General features: G+C 49.6%; 1 protein-coding gene across 2 annotated transcripts in view; it reads left to right on the top strand.

Moving 5' to 3' along the window:
- Positions 1–3,320: 3,320 nt before the first annotated feature.
- Positions 3,321–18,018, top strand: part of PTPRG (protein tyrosine phosphatase receptor type G) — a 685,241-nt gene continuing 670,543 nt past the window's right edge. For both annotated transcript variants that reach the window (XM_084795413.1, XM_084795412.1), the window contains exon 1: positions 3,321–3,468. In XM_084795413.1, the coding sequence (XP_084651539.1) occupies positions 3,384–3,468 (85 nt within the window). In that variant the 5' untranslated portion in view covers positions 3,321–3,383. The remainder of the gene's footprint in view (positions 3,469–18,018) is intronic.

The following is an 18,018-nucleotide window of genomic DNA, read 5'->3' as shown; positions in this document are numbered from 1 at the left end:
GAGCTCTGTGGTGATGAGGAGACTGGAGGAGAGCCCTCCAGCTCTAGGGAGTCACAGTGGCTTACACCTTGGTTCAGTCCCAGGAAACACGTGAGCTCAGCCACCCGCTTCTCTCACACACACTGTGAGAAAATAAGTGTGCAAGTTTATGTGCCTCATTTGGGGGGAATTTGTTATCAGCAGCAGTGGCTTTTCTTGGTAGTTTTTAACTGGTCAACATGGTGCCAAGGTCCTTCCTTCCTCTAGCTCTGCTCACTGCATTCTGCAAACCCTGTATCACCTGAGAGAGATAGTACAAAATCACCAGGTGGAAACCCAGCAGCTGTGTCTCTAGGTCATTTTTTTTGTGTGTGCAACTTGAAACAGGGGCTTGTGTGTTTACTTTGCATTTGATTGTAGCACGACAATGAATTTCTCTTGTAAACGTCCCCCTCCCCCCTTGAGACAAGGTCTTGCTATGAAGCTTAGGCTAGCCTTGAAGTTATAATTCTCCTGCCTCAGCTTCCCGAGTGCTGGGTTAGAGGCTATGTATATGTGTCTAGCTAAATAAAACATTTAGGTTTTTGGGGGGAGCTGATTGAGCTTGACATGCGCTTTCAATATCAATTTGTGGTAAACTTTAGCCTGCGGTCCCAGGACAGGCATCGCCCAGACACACCAAAAATGATGTAAAATGTTAGCCCAAGGGTCTCACACAGTGTAAGGGGCGTGGTCACTCACTCTCCAAGCTGAGCAGGTCTGATGCTGACGCCCTTTTTTGCTTTTCACACTTAATGTCTTCAAACTATCCATCCTTCGACTTTTCCCAGGTGAGAGAAACAGGCCGGCATTTTTGCTTTTTTTTCAAAATACCAGCTCAGAGTGGGTGTGCAGTGCGAATGTTGAACTAGCAGCGTACGGAAAGAACTCAGCCCTGCCTAAAGGCCAGTTCTTAGGAAGGCTATTCCACAGATAAAGCTCAGCTGAGGTCGCTGATCTTCTCGTGATTCAAATCCCACCAACTGAGTGGTGTTAAAGCCGGAACCACCTAGTAGGGGGCAGTCACTTAGGCCAGGGTCATCTTTCGGGTGTCCTTGGCACCCGAGTATCCACCCCTCCAACACAGCTCTCAAGAGGACTGGGGGGCATCACGAGCATTCAGGAGCGACCCTGGAGAGCCACAGCACTAGGAAGAACCAAATTCCTAAGCGAACAGTCTGGTTTCATTGCCCAGCCCAGGGTTGGTGTTCGCCAGGTTCCGCTAATGATAGAGCCGGGAGCCTTCTCCAGGAACTTCCTGGTGTTTTCTAGTTTGGCACCCCAAACATAACTTTTCAGAGGTTTTCCTTTGGAAGTGTGGGTGCGAAACTGCTTTCCTAATCCATCATGCCTCAGGCTCTGGGAACATCTGTATATTATTTGAAAACCGAAAGAACATCCGGTTGGGTAGTTCGGCTGTGGGACCATAAAGTCGTAGGATGAAACAGCAAGGGGTCACTTTAAAAATACGTCCATATCGTTTTCAAAGAGAGACAGAAAAAAAAAATAAAAATAATTACAAATGGCTAATTACGTTGGCGCAATCACAAATTTGATAAAAAAAAAAAAAAAGCCCGCCTCTCCCACTTTCAGCACCAACGTGGGAGGAAAAAAAAAATACGTTGCTGAGAAGCCCAAGCGATAAAGATCTCAGTGAGAGCCAAGGGACAAAACTCATTACAGATAAGCCTAGTCCTTGCATTTCCCCCAGAAGCCTCTCCTTGTAGTTTACTTAAGCCGTGCCACCTAGGGTGCCTACCGGAAAACTAGTCTTGCCCTGGGGTGCTGCTTTCCCCTGCCCTGGGTGAGAGGCGCGCTTCTTTCGCCCTCTGCCTAACCAGGCCAAGGTGCAGCCACCTTCTCGCTGAAGCCGAGAGTTGAGAAAACTCCGCTACAAACCTTCCTGGCTTGGGGAAAGCGGGTGTGGGACGGGGCTGGATTTTGCAAGCCTGAGATCAATCCCTTCTTCCACTCCCGCCCCATCTCCTAGCCATAGACCCAACCAATGGAAGCTTGGAAAAAGGGAAGGAAAAAAAAATCCAATCTCAATGAAACCTGAGTCCAAAGGCCGCTGGGCTTTGTTCCTAGCCCGGGAATGCATCAGGACGGGGGCGCTGGAGGTGCACCCCGCCGAGGCACAGTTAAGGTGGTGAGACCATAAGGAAGTACCCTCTCCTTGAAAAAGGTAGCTGGAGGCCCCTCCCTCACCCTCAGAGTCCAACAGGGCCACCCTTTTCCCCGTCCCCCAAGTCTCAGATCCACGAGCTACAACCAAGCTAGGGATCTCTCCGAATCCACGCAGAGCACTTCGTCTTTAAGAGCTCGAAAATAAATGCAGCAAAGCCATGCTGACCCTAGAAGGCAGCCGGTCTCTTTCCTGTCTTAGACAGAGCCAGGGTTACCAGCTCCCCTAAACCTACACTCACAGCTCTGGGCACGCCTGTAGAGGCGAGTAGTGCAAGCCCTTGGAAGCGGGAGCCCAGCACGGCCTCTTTAAGAGAATGCAACGCGCGCCCCCGTCGGCGGCTGCCCGGGGATGCGCGTCACTGCGCGCCCATGCTTGCGCGCCCCCGACGCCGCGCGCCCCCAGCTCGCTCGTTCGCCCGCTCGCCGGCTTTAAAGTCTCTGCCAGGATCCATGCTCACATGTTACTTCCTGTATGGAGGCATGGCCAGTTTCCAGCCCCGCGCTCTCGGTTCCTCCCCAGCCTGCGCCGGAGCCACAACTTTCAGGAGCATGGACTGAAGGCGCCCTCGCCCCGGCGCCCCTCTGAGATCCTTTGTGTTTCCCTGCTCCTCTCTGGCCGTTTCTGTTCTGGGGGGCTCTGCGCTCCGCCCCGCCGCTTCCCTCCCTTTCCCCGCTCGCAGACATGCCTCCTTCCTTGCCGGGGCCCTGGAAGGAGCTGCCCGCCTGAAGCCCGGAGCCGCCGCGCCGCGCCGCGCACAGCCTCGCCGTCGCCCGCCGGTTGTCGGGCTGCGCTGCGCTGCCGACTCAACTTGGGGCTCTTCGACTGCTAGTCGCCACCACCCGCGGTCCCTGCTTGCCCCCGGCCCCGGGTACTGCCGCCGTGCGCCTTCTCCTCGCCCTGCCCTATCGGCTGGATTGTGTCTGAGCGGAAAGCAGCCCTTCTTCTCCGAGAGGATCGTCCCTAGGGTGGCTTTGCATTCTCGGTCACTTTTTGAGGTTTTCCCGGGAGCGCTTGGCAGCTTCTCGGATTCCTGCAGGACCGTTCGCCGAGCGTGGGGGCCCCGTGTGGCGGGCAAGCCGAGAAAGCCTCCAGGCTTAGCGGAGCCTCGCTCGGAAGCAAGAACTTATTCAACAAGTTTACCGCCCTGCTTTTCTCTTTTCGATGTGCGTTTTCGGACATGCGGAGGTTACTGGAACCGTGTTGGTGGATTTTGTTCCTGAAAATCACCAGTTCTGTGCTCCATTATGTGGTGTGCTTCCCGGGTGAGTGCGGGCCGCCGATGGGACGCGGCTCCATCCCGCGCGCGGGGTATGCGGAGTTGTAGCCCGGCGCGGAGCTTGGGCGCCAGTCTAGGGACCGCGGAGAGGGTGAAGGGGGGTCGGGCTAGCAGGGAGGAAAGAGGGATCTGCTTCATTGGCTCCAGCAGTCGGGGAGGGCAGAAGCAGTGGCGGGCTTGGAAGGAGGATTGGGGTATCAGTGATCTGCTCCGACTGTGGCTTGGGAAGCTTGGAGCAGCTGGAGTCGGCGCGGGGGAAGGCGACTTGCTTTGCCGATCGGGAGGGTTAGAGTTGCAGGGTGTCTGGGGAGACTGGCTGTGGGAAGGATGCTCTGTTGGTTTGAGTAATCTGGGGTGCTCCCGTTGCTCCAGCGATCATAGAAAGAGCTCATAACGGGGGCTCACTTTGCATCCCTCCGACCCTTTGTGAGGGGGCGATGTTTGGGGGATGGAAGGCGGAGGCTGGCTGCAGAGGAGTCAGGATGTGGGGAGCAGCCGGCGTTCTGGTCGCCAGGGCCAGGGCCGGGGCCGGGGCCGGGGCCGGGGCGGTCTCTTTTCAGCCTCGCTCAGGGCTGAGGTTCGGGCTACGCCTCAGTGCTGGCGCGAGGCAGCTCCCCGGACGCGGGGGCCTGGGGACTGCGGGAAGGCAGGGGACATTGAGCCTGGAGTTAGGGCAAGATCGGTGCCTCTCTGGGCTCGCGGCTCCTTTCTGTCCCACTCTCCTGGGCTGGGCTGCCAGGGTCCAAGTGCAGGGCACGGGTCGGCAGCTGGGTTGCTTTTGGCGTCCGGGCAGATTTTTTTTTGCTGTCTGGCGTGCCCTCCCTCCCTTCATCTTTGCCCTTTTTGCAGGCTGAATGTGCCTGCGAGAGAAACCCAGACCCGCTCATTTTCTAGCCAGGTTAAGGCTGGAACAATATTGGCCACTGACGACAATCCTAAATCACTGCACGTAGCGGTGTGCAGCTCGGCTACCCTCCACTCCTAGCCCTCAGCAACCCCCCCCCCCCCCCGCAACCTGGGTTAGGGCAGAAGCCAGCCGCCTTCCTCTTTTGCTGCGTCCGAGGGCTGCAGCTCCAAGCCTCCCTTAAGCTGCTCAGCTCCTCTTTGGGTAAAGGCCACGTCTTCTGTCCTGGATCAGGGAAAGGGGTGGGAGAGGGCGCGATTTGCTTTTCTTTCCTCGATCTCCTAAGGGCAGAACACCCGGGTTTTTGTTTTGTTTTTTGTTTTTTTTGCTTTCTCATCCGCCTGTTCTGGAATATTTGGAGGCGGCGGTTATTCTAATCAAGAAAAAGAAACGTGCCACAGTGTTTCCGTTTTCACTGGTTAATAGCAGGTTGTGTTCTGGCTGCCGGAGCGCGGGGTTTTGGTGCAGCCGGTACCCCCAACCCGGTCATCCACCCAGGAGCCAGGAGCGAGGACCCTTACTGTCCCCCGGGGATCTGCTCTAAGGGGACTGGCATTGAGTGGTCCCTTCTTTGAAGGTTTGAGGGTGGTCGAGAGGGGCAGTGGACGAAACACTGCGGGTTCTTGGGATCCTTATCCTCAGAGCGTCCTCCTGTCTCCGGAGCTGTCAATAGAGCTCCCGCGAGGGTATGCGTGCCTACTCACTAGAAGGCCTGGGGTTTGCCCACTAGGGTGCTGCCTCTATGGAATTAGAAGCCGAGGTGCGTCTCTCATGAGAATCAGCACGCCTCTCCCTTAGAGACCATTAGTAGCATTTGTTGTTTTTTTATCATTAGCTTTGCCTAGATAAGCCCCAACCCCGTTTGTCAGGGACTTGCCAGCTGAGTGCGCTCCGGTGCGCCCTCAGTTGAGTGAGTAAGGGTCACTTTTTAATAGGGGTGGTGGGAGGCAGCCTTGCAAAAACAAAAATTTGCAGTTCCTTTCTGGCTGACCTCTCCAGGCTGTAGCCAATGTTTTCTACAATGATTTTTTTCCCCCTCTGGTGTCTGAGGAAGCTTGCAAACCCAGTATGGGATCGCTAGGGATGCCTCCTTGCCGAGGCTTGGTCAGTTTCAGTTTTTTCCTCATTTTCTGTCCCAGCCCAGGCTTCCAAGTAAGTAGCTCTTTCCCTCACCCGGGAGCCGAGGGGCTCTTGTAAGAGGCGCTGCTAAGATAGCTTTTGGAGTCAGGCAAAGTTAAAAAGTCATAGTCTTGGGAGATGCTGGCTTCACGTTTTCCCGAGGGTGGTGAGGTGCTGCTGGACCTCAGGGGGCGCCCCAGAGCCACTAGTCAAGCTCCTGCCTCCACTAGACGGTTTCAACCACCTGCATAGGAAGGGGTCGGGGCGCAAGCGTCCAGGTGGCCAGGCTGGGGGTCTAAGACATCCTGACGCTAGGCGGTGCCCACAGCTCGATGCTGCCGCCCGTGGTAGGCTGGAAAACCCTTGGGGACAGTCGTTCGCTTTGGGACCCGGCACTTCTGGTTGCCACAGCTTCAGAAATGTGTGTGTGTTTGTGTGTGTGTGTGTGTGTGTGTGTTTTAGCTAACGATTTTAGCTTTTGGTTTTCAATCGTGTTGATTATATTGTTTGTTTGTTTTTAGAATCCTACCAACTTCTCAGCTGGCATGTGAGCCCCCCAGTTCCTCATCAGAACCCAGTTGCTGTGGTTTAGGGAGGCCTGTGGAAACAGCTAGGGCTTGGGTGTTTTCCAGCGGTCGGAAGCAGGGTTTTTTAAGCTCTGAACAGTGCAGTGGCGGGTGTGGGATCCCTGCCACAGCTGGTGCTACAAATGATGTCTTCCAAGCGCTGAGGGGAAGTATTGTCAAACAGGACAGTGGGCACTTTGCATTTTTCTAAATCTAAAACATTAGTATGGGGAAGACATGCGACAGACACATAGTGGATTCTTAGATATTTCCTCTGACGTCCCAACAGTTGTCAGTGTTTCCGTCTGTACCCTCAACCTCCATAACACTGTTCTTTTTTGGGGGGGAATGGGGGGGAGAAGAAGTCTTATCTAGCTCAGGCTGGCCTCTAACCTGAGCTAGGCTGAGGTAGAACTTGGAACCCTGATCCTCCTGTCTTCAAGAGTACTGGGGTTACAAGCTCAGTGTCAGCATAGGGCTTTAAATAAAATTTTGAGTGTGGTTGATTTGAATGTTTGCCTTTTATCCCTAGGCATTGAGAACTGAATCACTTGCTTAAAAAGGTTAAGTTTTGTCCCCCACACAATCTATTTTGCGTTGTTTAGCTGTTCGCACAGAACCACAGAAACCAATTTCTTTTCTTCTTTTGGCCCTCAGAGTAATTTTCATTGATTCTGATGTTCTGAGTTGCGATGACATTACAGCCAGCAGGCTGCTGTTGGAGTACTTCAGAAGCAGAGGCCCGACTACTTTTGGCCTAGATGTGGCAGAACTGTGTGTGATCCTCATCTGCTGTCCAGCGAGTGCTGGCTGGGCAAGCAACAGGCTTCCACAGTTATCATAGATGCGACTGGGGCACCTCGGAGGCTGTCTCTGGGACCTCCTGAGGCAGGGGCAGGAGTAGAGTTTGCACGCTCTTAGTCTTTCTCTCAGAAGCTGCATGAGATTTGAAAGGTTTTTTTTTTTTTTTTCACTCCTCCCCAAGTGTTTCTTGTGAGAAAGAAGACTTCTTTAACCTTTGACACCTTCCATGTCCCCTTCTGGACATTGCTTACTGTGAGGACTGCTGAAGTTAGAATCCGAATACAAAGAGGCACGTGGACAAGCAGGCATAAATACGCGAAGGGATACCTGACTCTTTCTGAAATAAAAAAAATATCTTGGAAAGAAAAAAGGTTGGTTGCCCTGAAGGAGGGGGATTTAGCGTAGGGGTTTGAGAGCACCGTATACACTGAAGCAGAGACTGTGTTTCTTACACGAAGCTGTCCAGGGAATATTGATGACTTAATGCTGTGAGGAAAAGCAAATAGAAAACAGGAGAAAAAAAAACTAAACCAACCACAAAACAAAACAAAACAGATTTAACGTGTCTGTGGCTCCTGAGTTCACATTACAATCACCTATACCCACACGCTTACGGAAAGGAATGTTTGTGCCATATAGCACCTGGTGTCGCTTCTTCTCCCTGCATTCCCCGTGTTCCTGCCACCGTCTCTTTAGCCACAGAAACTGCCTGGCACCCACCAGAGCCTTTGTCTGCTTAGGAAAGGTCACCGAGCCAAGTAGGTGGGCTGGTCTGTAACACATTCCTTCCGTGGTTAAGAAGAAGGCGTGCTTTTATTCTGGGCACCTTTTATTCTGTGTTTCTGTCCAGTGATTTAATGGTAGCCTGTGGGCAATGTAATACAAGGTGCAGACGACAGGTGTGTGTATTAACACTTGCATCTTGGGCCACAGCTCTTGTATTTCTAACTTGAAGCTTTATTGGAAGATCTAAGGGCATCAGTTCCATCTACAGTGGTGATGCCATCTAGTCAGCCTGTGGTCTACTTTGGTTCCTGGTTGACCACTCTTGGGTGCTGAGTGCTATCACTGGTCCTTGAATTCTGTCTCTGCTTGAGCAGAGAATAAAGAGCATGTGTTTCTACTCATATAGCAAAGCCAAGGAAGAAGTTCTTTGCACTCAGTTCTCCCTCTGCCCTTGCTCTTTGACAAGGTAGTAGCCATGTGCAGGAGAGGGAGGAGCTTGCAGTGGAAGTTGTTCTAAGGAGAGTGGAGCTTGGCATTGGTCACTGGGCTTGGCTCAGCACTAAGTGGGAGCGTCTTATGTTAATGTTGGCTATTCTAGATCTGCAGGATGCATTGACTGGATTAATGATCACAGGCTTCCAGCACTTGGGAAGCAGAGGCAGGTATGTCTCCATGAATTTGAGCCCAGCCTGGTCTCCAAAGTGAGTTCCAGACAGCCAGGGCTATAATACAGAGAAACCCTGTCGCAAAGCAAAGCAAAGCAAAGCAAAACAAAACAGGGCTCTTGTTCCCAGTCTCAGAAATGAGAGCAGCTATATTGCCTGCTGGGGACTTCATGGGAAGCCGTGACAGTTCTCTGTGCCCATAAAATCAAGTGTCTCTTTGTAAACAAAACAAAACAAAACATGTTATCAACTTTATTTTTAATTATTTTTGGTATTACACTTATGTGGTGTTGTCATAAAAAAGATGACCCACTGTAAATAAAAAAGCATTTCACTGTGGCTTTGGGTTTGATCCCTAGTACTGAAAAAAGAAATTTAAAAAAAGGTAAGTGTTTTTTCAAAATTTATTCCAACCCTTTTTCTCATTTTTTTTTTTTTTAATTCTTTGGTTCCAAATTCTCAGGACTAGACAGGTATTAATTGCCTTAGAGGATAAGCATCTTGTAGCAAGAGTAGATGGATTACACATTGAGAAAAGACCTAGGTGGGCTGGGAATGTGGCTCTGGGTTGGACCCCAACATGCATGTATAAACTGGGTGAAGTACCACTTGGGAGGTCCAGGTAGTGTGTGTGTGAGTCTCTGTGTGTGTGAGTCTGTGTGTATATGTGTGTGTGTGTGTGTGTGTGAGAGAGAGAGAGAGAGAGAGAGAGAGAGGGGAGGGAGAGAGAGGGAGAGAAGAGATTTTCAAGGTCATCCATAGTTACACAGCAATGTTGATGCTACTTTATACTAAATAGACCCTGGTGTGTGTGTGTGTGTGTGTGTGTGTGTGTGTGTGTGTGTGTAACAGAGTCTTGGTTTGTTCATTCCATGGATGGAAAGGACTTACTATATAACTCTGGCTGGCTTAGAACTCATATGTAGACCAGACTGGCCTAGAACTCATAATGATCCACCTACCTCTGCAACACAATGCCCAGCTGTGAATGAGACAGAGCTTTTTCCTTTTCTATGATGGCTGGGCAGTGCAGCTCGAAGTAGCTGCAGGGTTGCCCATCCTTTAGGGACACCCAGCCTTGGAGGGGCCATTTTACTTGGTATCATTTGTAGCAAAATGCTTACTAGAAATGAAAAAAAAAAAATTCATTTTGATGTAAGATGCCTCCAGGCCTGTGGAAGCTTGAGGGTTTTATGGCAATTGCACTTGATAGGACTAATACTGAAAATTATTCAGACAATGCTCCTTTGATGGAAGAGTAGGACACCTGCTAACTGCACAGTGTACGTGCCTACCTTCGCTTTTGGAACTGGGGTACACCTGCTGTTCTTGGGGTCAGGTGTAGGAGGCAACTCAAACAGCTCTCTCCTCTGTCAGTTTCCTGAGAGCCACTGCACTGTTAAGGGCACAGAGACAGGGGGAGCTCTTCTAGGAGCCTGGAACTTGTTCATGATTTGTTGTTGTTGTTGTTGTTGTTATTCCCTAAACTAGGCTGCCTTTGAGTGCTATACAGGGATCTAGAGATGTCAGTAGGAATTCATCCTCTACGGCCAACCTGCCTCTGCACTGCAAGCTGTGGTGCCACAGATGAGTTCTTTTCTTTCTCTATGCCTCCCGCCTCTCTCCCTGCTTGAGGGAGGGAAGAACACTGGTACCTGTCTTTATGAAGTGTGAGGGGAGTGCGCTCAAGGCTTTAGCTCTGCGCATGGGTAAATACTCACCCAGCAAATGAACCGTGTTTCTCTTATGTATGTGAAGGAGTTTGGATAGGAGCGTATGCAAAGAGTGGGCCAGGCAAGGGTGGCTGTTTAGTAACAGGCCTGCTTTCTTTGACTTTTTATTTTTTTATTTTTTATTTTTATTTTTTCAGTTTTCCGAGGCAGGTTTCTCTGTGTATCCTTGGCTGACTTGGACTCACTTTGTAGACCAGGCTGGCCTCAAACTTACAGAGATCTGCTTGCCTCTGCCTCCTGAGTGCCTGCTTTCTTTGATATGAACATGTTTAACAAGATTTCTGTTTGGCTTTGCCGTGGAGGATGAGGAGGCAGGGAGGGCAGCGTGAGGGGCAAGCATTCTGCCTGTTGACATCTAAGATGGTCTCTCTCCACACTCTGCTTTCTCAACCCCCTACGGGCCTGAAATAGCAATCTTCCTGATCCTTAGGTCCAAGGAGTGGCTTGGTCTTGCACCCCGAGGGGGGCAAATGTTGATGTTGAGTGTCCTCTTCTATCCTTTGTAATTTAAGACAGGGTCTCTCAGGGAACATGGGTCTCACCTGTTTGGCTAGACTGGCTGGCCGACAAGCCCCAGTGAGCCTCCTGATTTGGCCTCACCAGAATCGGAATTACAGATTTGTGCCACTGTGTCAGGCTTTTCATGTCAGTGCTGGGGACCCAAACTTAGGTTGTCATGTTTATGTGTCAGACAGACACATTCTTGCTCTGTGACTGTCTTTTTGGGTTTTTGGTGGGGTGGACTAAGGAGGAGCCAGCAGTGGTATTGTGGTATTTGCATCTGTGTTGCACTTCAACATGCCCGTCTCCGTTTCACAGACTTGGACTTGCAGGGCATGCAGGAGACACCATGCCAACTATAGCTCCTGCTCTCTCGTCCTAGTTCTGCAGGCCGGAGTCAGCAGAGCACTGCAGTTTTCTGGCCAACAACAAAATGTGATTTTAAACTACTCAGTTGAGCTATTTTGGGGGAGTAGCAAAGTGACACAGTTGGCTGCTGAAATCTAACAACCAAAAAAGAAGAAATGAAAGCACAGTTCATGGAATATGTAACACTTCCTCAGAGAAAATAGGACAAGTGCTCTTATTTTGGGCCTGTGATACTATGTTTCTGACGAGCAGGGAGGCAGGTTGCTGGATCAGGCGTGAATATGTACTTTTGAGGAATTCCTATCTGTTACTGTGTGAATCTAAGAGCTGTCTGGCTTCCCATGTGACTGCCTCATAAAGACTACAGCACCTTTAAATCAGTAAGTAGATTTATCTGGATGAATTTGGGTAAAGGACACAGCATTAGCATCTTATGAGGCATACAAGCAGAGCACAGATGAGTGAGAAAATAAAGTTGTCTTTCAAGATCTTTTCTGTTAAAAAAGTTTGTTTAGTTATTTTGTGTGTATTTGTGGGTGGTGTGTACGTGTGTGTGTGTGTGTGTGTGTGTGTGTGTGTGTGTGTGTGTGTGTATGTGTGTGTGTGTGTGTGTGTATGTGGTCACCCTTTGGTGCTGGTCCTTAGGTATTGTCTACCTTTTTTTTTGAGACAAGGTCTCTCTTTAGCCTGCAGCTTGCCTACTAGAACAGGCCAGGGAGCCGCAGGGAGCCCCCTGACTCCCCCTCCGCATCATTACTAAGTTCACAAGCTTGTGTATTTGAATTTTGGGGATCAGGCTCCTGACTTTCTGGCCTGGAAGGCAAGTGCTTCCCCAACTGAGCGGAGTGCCCAGTCCCTCCAGACAGTCTTTTTATGCTTTTTAGAGAGTGGCCTTTTATGCTTTTTAGAGAGGGCTCGCTGCCTTAGCCATGGTTGAAAGAGGAGGTGATGCAATCAGTATGGGGCTTTATTTAATTATGGGGATAGAAACAGTCTACCTTTCTTGTTGGTGAGCCATGTAAATTGTGTATATGACGTACATAACGGTAAATTGATTGGGTTTGTGTCTTAGTTAGGGTTACTGTTGCTGTGAAGAGACACCATGACCACAGCAACTCTTCTAAAGGATGACAGTTTAACTGAGGCTGGCTTACAGTTGAGAAGGTTAGTCCATTATCATCATGGTGGGAATAATGGTCGCATGCATCCAGACAGGGTGCTGGAGAAGGAGCTGGGAGTGTTACATCTGGATCTGCAGGCAGAGGAAGTGAATGCTTCTGGACCTTTGGGGGCCATTTTTTACTTTAGCCACCAGTTTGTAACTTGAGATCTGCTTTGTTGTTGAGATTGGATCTTGCCTGGTAGCCAAGCGTGTGATCCTCCAGCCTCAGCCTCCACTTGCGTGAGTGCTGGCACTGTAGGCATATGCTGCCACACCCAGCTTTTTCAGTAATTTGAGAACCGGTTTTGGCTTTGACTATTGTGCCTTTCATGACCCTCTGTATCACATGATGTGGGCTGTGGGTTCCAAATCACCAGCCCTGGAGGGACCAGGCCAAGGGAGTTAGTTGGCCTTGGCTGGAGATAAGGTGGGTTCTGGATTTTTTTCCTTCTGGAGTATAAAACTAGTTTTCGGGAGCCTACTTACCAGCTATGGTATCTTACTCAAGAGCTTTACTTTCTTTTTCTTTTTTCTTCCCTTTCTTTTTTTGGGAGGTGGGAAGGATCTCGTGGAGCCCAAGCTTGCCTTGAACCTATAAAGTAGGTGAAGATGACCTTGAACTCCTGATCGTCTATCTCCTAGGCATGTGAGTGCTGCTGGGGCTTGAATCCACGGCCCTCTTCAAGCGGGAATTCTATCAGCTGAACCACATCCCCAGCCCAGACGTTTGGTTTCTTTCGATTTATTTTCCTCATCTTTAACTAAATTATTTATAAGATTTTTTGGGAGTTATAAGGTCGTTGGAGGGGTTCTACCCTTTGTGTATTATGCAAATCAAGTGTCTAGTGCATCCTTCACTGTGGAAAGCGTGGTGACTGGTAACTTTTTCCTGAGTTTGCTTTCTTGCTATAGGATATTTCTGGCTGGGGTTGTCTATGGGGCTGGGGAACTGGCCTGGTAGTACAGGTTTGTAATCCCAATTACTTGTGAGGCTGAGGTAGGAGCATGGGCAACTTACTGAGAATCTTCCTCCGAAGCTAAAAGGAGGGCTGGAGGTATTGCTCAGCTGTAGAACTTTTACCCAGCATGCTTGAAGTGCTATGCTCAATTCTAATGCCGAAAAGAAATAAAACATATTCTCCCTTAGGGGAGGTGGAGAGATGGCACAATGGTTAAAGCACGCGCTGCTTCTGCAGCGGATTAGAGTTTGGTTCCCGCACCCACAACAGGCTGCAGCTCCAGCTCCAGCTCCAGGGGAGCCAAAGCATCAAGTCTCCGACAGCACTTGCACTCATGTGTGCATTAACCCCTCATGCATAATTACAAATAATAAAAACAATCTTTAAAAATGGAACCTCTTCTTTCTGTAGTAAGTGATGTGATGCGAGGACACCGAATGTTGATGTGTGATGTTTGCAAATGTATTCTCCCGTAGGACTAGGGATCAGTCATGGCCGGTGCATGGTAGGCCAGCACGCTATCACTGGTCTGCACCTTCAGACCTTTTGTCTTTCTTCTCTATTTAGAAACATAATTATGGGGCTGGAGAGTTGGCTCAGTGGTTATGAGCACTTACTGCTCTTGCAGAGGACGTAGATTCAGTTCCAACTACCTAAGGACCTGTACTACAGCTCATAGCCACCTGTTAATAGAATGCCAGTGGATCAAATCCCTCTCTGACTTCTGTGGGCCCTTCATGTATGTGGTGTACATACATACACTCAGGCATGGGTGTGCATGCACACATGCACACACATAATGCACACATGCACACACATAATACACACAAACACACACACACACACACACACACACACACACACACACAGAGAGAGAGAGAGAGAGAGAGAGAGAGAGAGAGAGAGAGAGAGAGAGAGAGAGAGAGAGAGAGCGTGAGCGCACAAGCCCAGGTAATTGAGCACCTGTGGGACAGGCCTAGCAATAATGGTGAACAACAAGGTCATTGTCCCTGATTCCTGTCTGTAGTGGCACTTGAGTTGTGAATGAGATGAGCAGGGCAAAGTCATCCCAGGGCAGGACATCATGACATAGTTGAGAACAGGCACCTGACCCATACCTGCTGGGAATATTGTCTAGCTGACTCCTGTCCTTGAGCATCAGCAGACATGGGTGAGGCTGGAGGCTTAAGCGAGACCAATGGCTTTTCTGCTGGGAGGCCGAATGAGCCACTGTAGGTGGAGCAACACCATGCAAAGGTAAAACTAGGCCTGCTGACAAGAGGAGGGGGTCAGCAGAGGTGGTACAAGAGGGCAGCCAGCCTTGGAACCTGAGTGCCAGTTAATCCTATAGGCAGCTATACCATTTCTTCCTCCTCCTCCTCCGTTTCTTCACTGCCAGTATCCAATTGGTACTAGCCAATTAAACAGGATTGTAAAAGCCAAGTACTGCTGCCCTGGGCTATTTATTACTTTTGCTAAATTAAAAAATATTCTAGAGCTGGGCATGGTGGCACACATCTGGTGGCACTCAAGGAGGCAGAGGCAGAGGCAGAGGCAGGCAGATTGCTGTGAGTTCAAGGACAGCCTGGTCTATAAAGTGAGTCCAGGACAGCCAAGGCTACACAGAGAAACCCTGTCTTGAAAACCCGAAAATAAAATGTAGATAGGGTCTTACATGTTCCAAATTTGCCTTCACCTCCCTATATAGCCAAGGATGATCTTGAACTTCTGCTCCTCCTGCCTCTACCTCCAAGAGCTGGTATTACAAGAATATGCTGCCATGCCCCATTTATGTGGTTGGGGGGGGGGGGAGTCTAACCCAGGGCCTGCGCATGCTGGGTAAACATCCACCCAACCAAGCTACATCCCTGCTCCTAATTTTCACTGGAGACACTGTATAGCCAAGGTTAGCCCAGAACTCAGGATCCCCCGGCTCCCTTGTCTCATGGGTTCCAGATTACAGATGAGTGCTACTGTGCCTGCCTGCCTTTATATTTTTTGACTAAATATTCAGCCTTATTGATCCTGAAATACAGTTCAAAAGATGTAAGTTTGTGCACATCAACACGGTTTTCTGTGGCTTTCAAATTTTGTTTGTAGGGATTTTTGCTTGCCTGCATGTCTGTTCAGCACATTTGTATAGTGCCTGAGGAAGCCAGAAGAGGGCATTTCAGAGCACTGGCTGCTCTTTTGGAGGACTTGGGTTAGATTCCTAGCACCCATGTGGCAGCTCACAATGTCTGTAACTTCAGTTCCAGGGGATCTGATGTCACCTTCTGGCCTCCGAGGGCACCAGGCATGCATGTGGTGCACAGCCTTAAGTGCAGCCAAAACACCTTTACACCACACAAACTGAAAGCTAAAATTAAGAAAAGGGCATTTGATGTTCATGCAGCTAGTGCATGCTTTCTGAGAATCCACACCTTGCCTAGCAGTTTGGTGGGGGCACCTTGGAGTCAGTGGCCACACCAGCTGTCAGTCGCTGCCCACACAGCAGCTTCTCATGAAAGGGTTACTCATTAGAAACTGGGAGGTAAAAGCGGGAGTCCTAGAGCGCCCCATCCTTGCTTGGCAACACCCGCAGGCTGGAAGTACATGGAGGCTGCTCCCGAGGGACGGGGCACACACCTGGCCCACAGTGGTTATTTACAAGACTGGGCTGGTCTCTTGAGGTGTTTGTTACTTTGGTTTGGGTGATTTCTTACTGAGGGAAAGCCTTTCTTTCTCTCCCCCCTCCCTTCCTTTCACTGTATATGGTTTTGTAAGCTTGGACTGGTTGTGTGTACTTGCACACACATGCATGTTTTTGAGTATGTGCCTTCTTGGCTGGTGATGTGACTTTATTCCTGTCAGTCAGGCCTATGCAGCCTGGGCTCAGTTGTCACAGTTGCTCTGGTCCCTTTTTGGCTCCACAAATATCCTGCTGTTTGAATATCTCACAGTCATGTGGTGACTTCTATTGGTGATTTTAGGTAACTGTGGGCTTGATCAACTAAAGCCAGAGGTCTGAGAAAGTCTCATTTGATTTCCAAATTAGCACCTTTGCCATCTTCCTATTATTCAACTACCTAAGAGTGGAATTATTTGGGGTGGGGTGCTGGGTGAAGGCCTGGTCAGTGCAGTAAGATCTGTGTAAATTAACATAGGAGATGCCACATCGGTGGGCTGCTTGTCACTTTATTTTTCATTCAGTATCTCTGCCCTTTCCCGTTTTTAATAAATGGATTTACAGTAAGTGATAGCAATCGCATATCTTGTTTTCTATTCATGTAGGGGTGTGTGTCTGCACTCATGCATGTGTTCGCATGTGTGTGTGCCCATGTGTGTGCATGCGTTTGCTTGTACGTCTGTGTGTGTATGTACCCATGAGGAGGCCATCAGATGCCCTGCTCTATCACTGCCTGCCTTATTCCCATGTGACAGAGTCTTACAGAATCTGGCCAGCACACTTCAATGATTGCCCACCCCTCCCCACACAGCACTTGGCTTGTATGCATGCCCCAGCTCTTTTTTCCATTTCCAGTGCTGGTACTGAATTCCTCTTGCTTACACATCCAGTGCCTCTCCAGCCTGAAACCAAGGGCAGCTTTGTATTGAGGTGGACAGATTTTGACTGACAAAGGGAAGGGGGAGCAACTTGCTGAGATGCTCCTCAGGCTCACCCCCCCCCTCTTTCCCTCAGCTGCTCCTTCAATGGAGAGGGGCAGCAGTTTTGGGTGAGGACTGACAGGATGAAGAGATGCTTTCCTGCCAGCCGTGGTGGCGCACGCCTTTAATCCCAGCACTCGGGAGACAGAGGCAGGCGTATCGCTGTGAGTTCGAGACCAGCCTGGTCTACAAATCGAGTCTAGGACAGCCAAGGCTACACAGAAAGAGATGCTTTTCTCCAACAGTACCCTGGGATGTCTACTGACCTCCAATAGCTTTGTATGTATAGGAACCTCACATTGCTTATCTTCCTAGGAGTCGCATTACGCAGGGTTAACTAACGTTTCTTAATAGAAATCTGAGGGTAAATGTCATAGCGGTGGAAGTCCATCTTTAATAGGAAATACTACCTGGGTGTGATGATGGAGCACTGTCAGTTCAGAATATAGGGTTATGAGTTCTTGGTCAACCTGTGCTATGTAGTAAGAGAGGGAGAAGGGGAGGGCAGAGAACAGAGGGCAGAGGGAGAGGGAGGATTTTTACCTTCTGTTGCTTGCCCCAAGGTGTCTAAGCCAAATATACGCTGATTACAGAGCAGCTGTGTTTGGAACAGCAGGGTCACGTGATGGTGTATATAGTGGTACTAGCTCTTCTCATCTGTTCTTTCTTGTGAAATAAGTAAATTCTATCCAACCAGTGGTCAGGGTGTCAAGGATGGCCTTGATTTAGGCTTAGTCAGGACCTGTCACCGTCTTTTCTGCTTTGCTTGTTTTTGACGCAGGGATGTGGAACATGGCGAGGGTAGCAGAGGGAGCCCCAGATGGTGGTGGGGCACAGAGATGGAGGTGATCTGTTGTCTGGAAATGACTTTGGGCAGGCTGTCCGGGAGAAGGCCTTGCCACAGCTGACTTTCCCCTCAGTGACAGCTGCTAGCTGACCATCTTAGTTAGTGCCTTGGCTGTGGTGTGCATTGACCAGTGTATTGTGGTGACGGCAAATGTGTGGCAGGGACCACGGCTTCCAGACCACACCAGACACCTGCCTTTTTAAAAAAAAAAGTCACACCAACCCCCCTGTTTTCTCCTATAAAGCTAGTTGTTTTCTTTTACTTACATGTGGATAAAGGCCATTAGTGGAGAGTGTGCAAACTCCTTTGAGTGTTAGGCATCAGCCCCTCATTTTCTCAATTGGCCAATTTGGAACAAGCCACTGAAACCATTGAATGTAATAGAGGTGGGTAGGTTAGCATTATAGGCCTCTGCACATATTTTATTTATTTGATTCATAGAAGCTAAACTTTTCAGCTAGTGAAGTTTCTTACTTGGTAGGAAGCAGGGCCCGGACTTTGCTCTTGGTACAAAGCAAAGGGAAAACTGATTG

Source organism: Acomys minous (genome assembly GCF_964271855.1).
Source record: "Acomys minous genome assembly, chromosome: 9".
Classification (NCBI taxonomy): domain Eukaryota; kingdom Metazoa; phylum Chordata; class Mammalia; order Rodentia; family Muridae; genus Acomys; species Acomys minous.
Note: the sequence above shows the minus strand (reverse complement) of the source record. Positions and strands in the feature narration are given on the sequence as shown.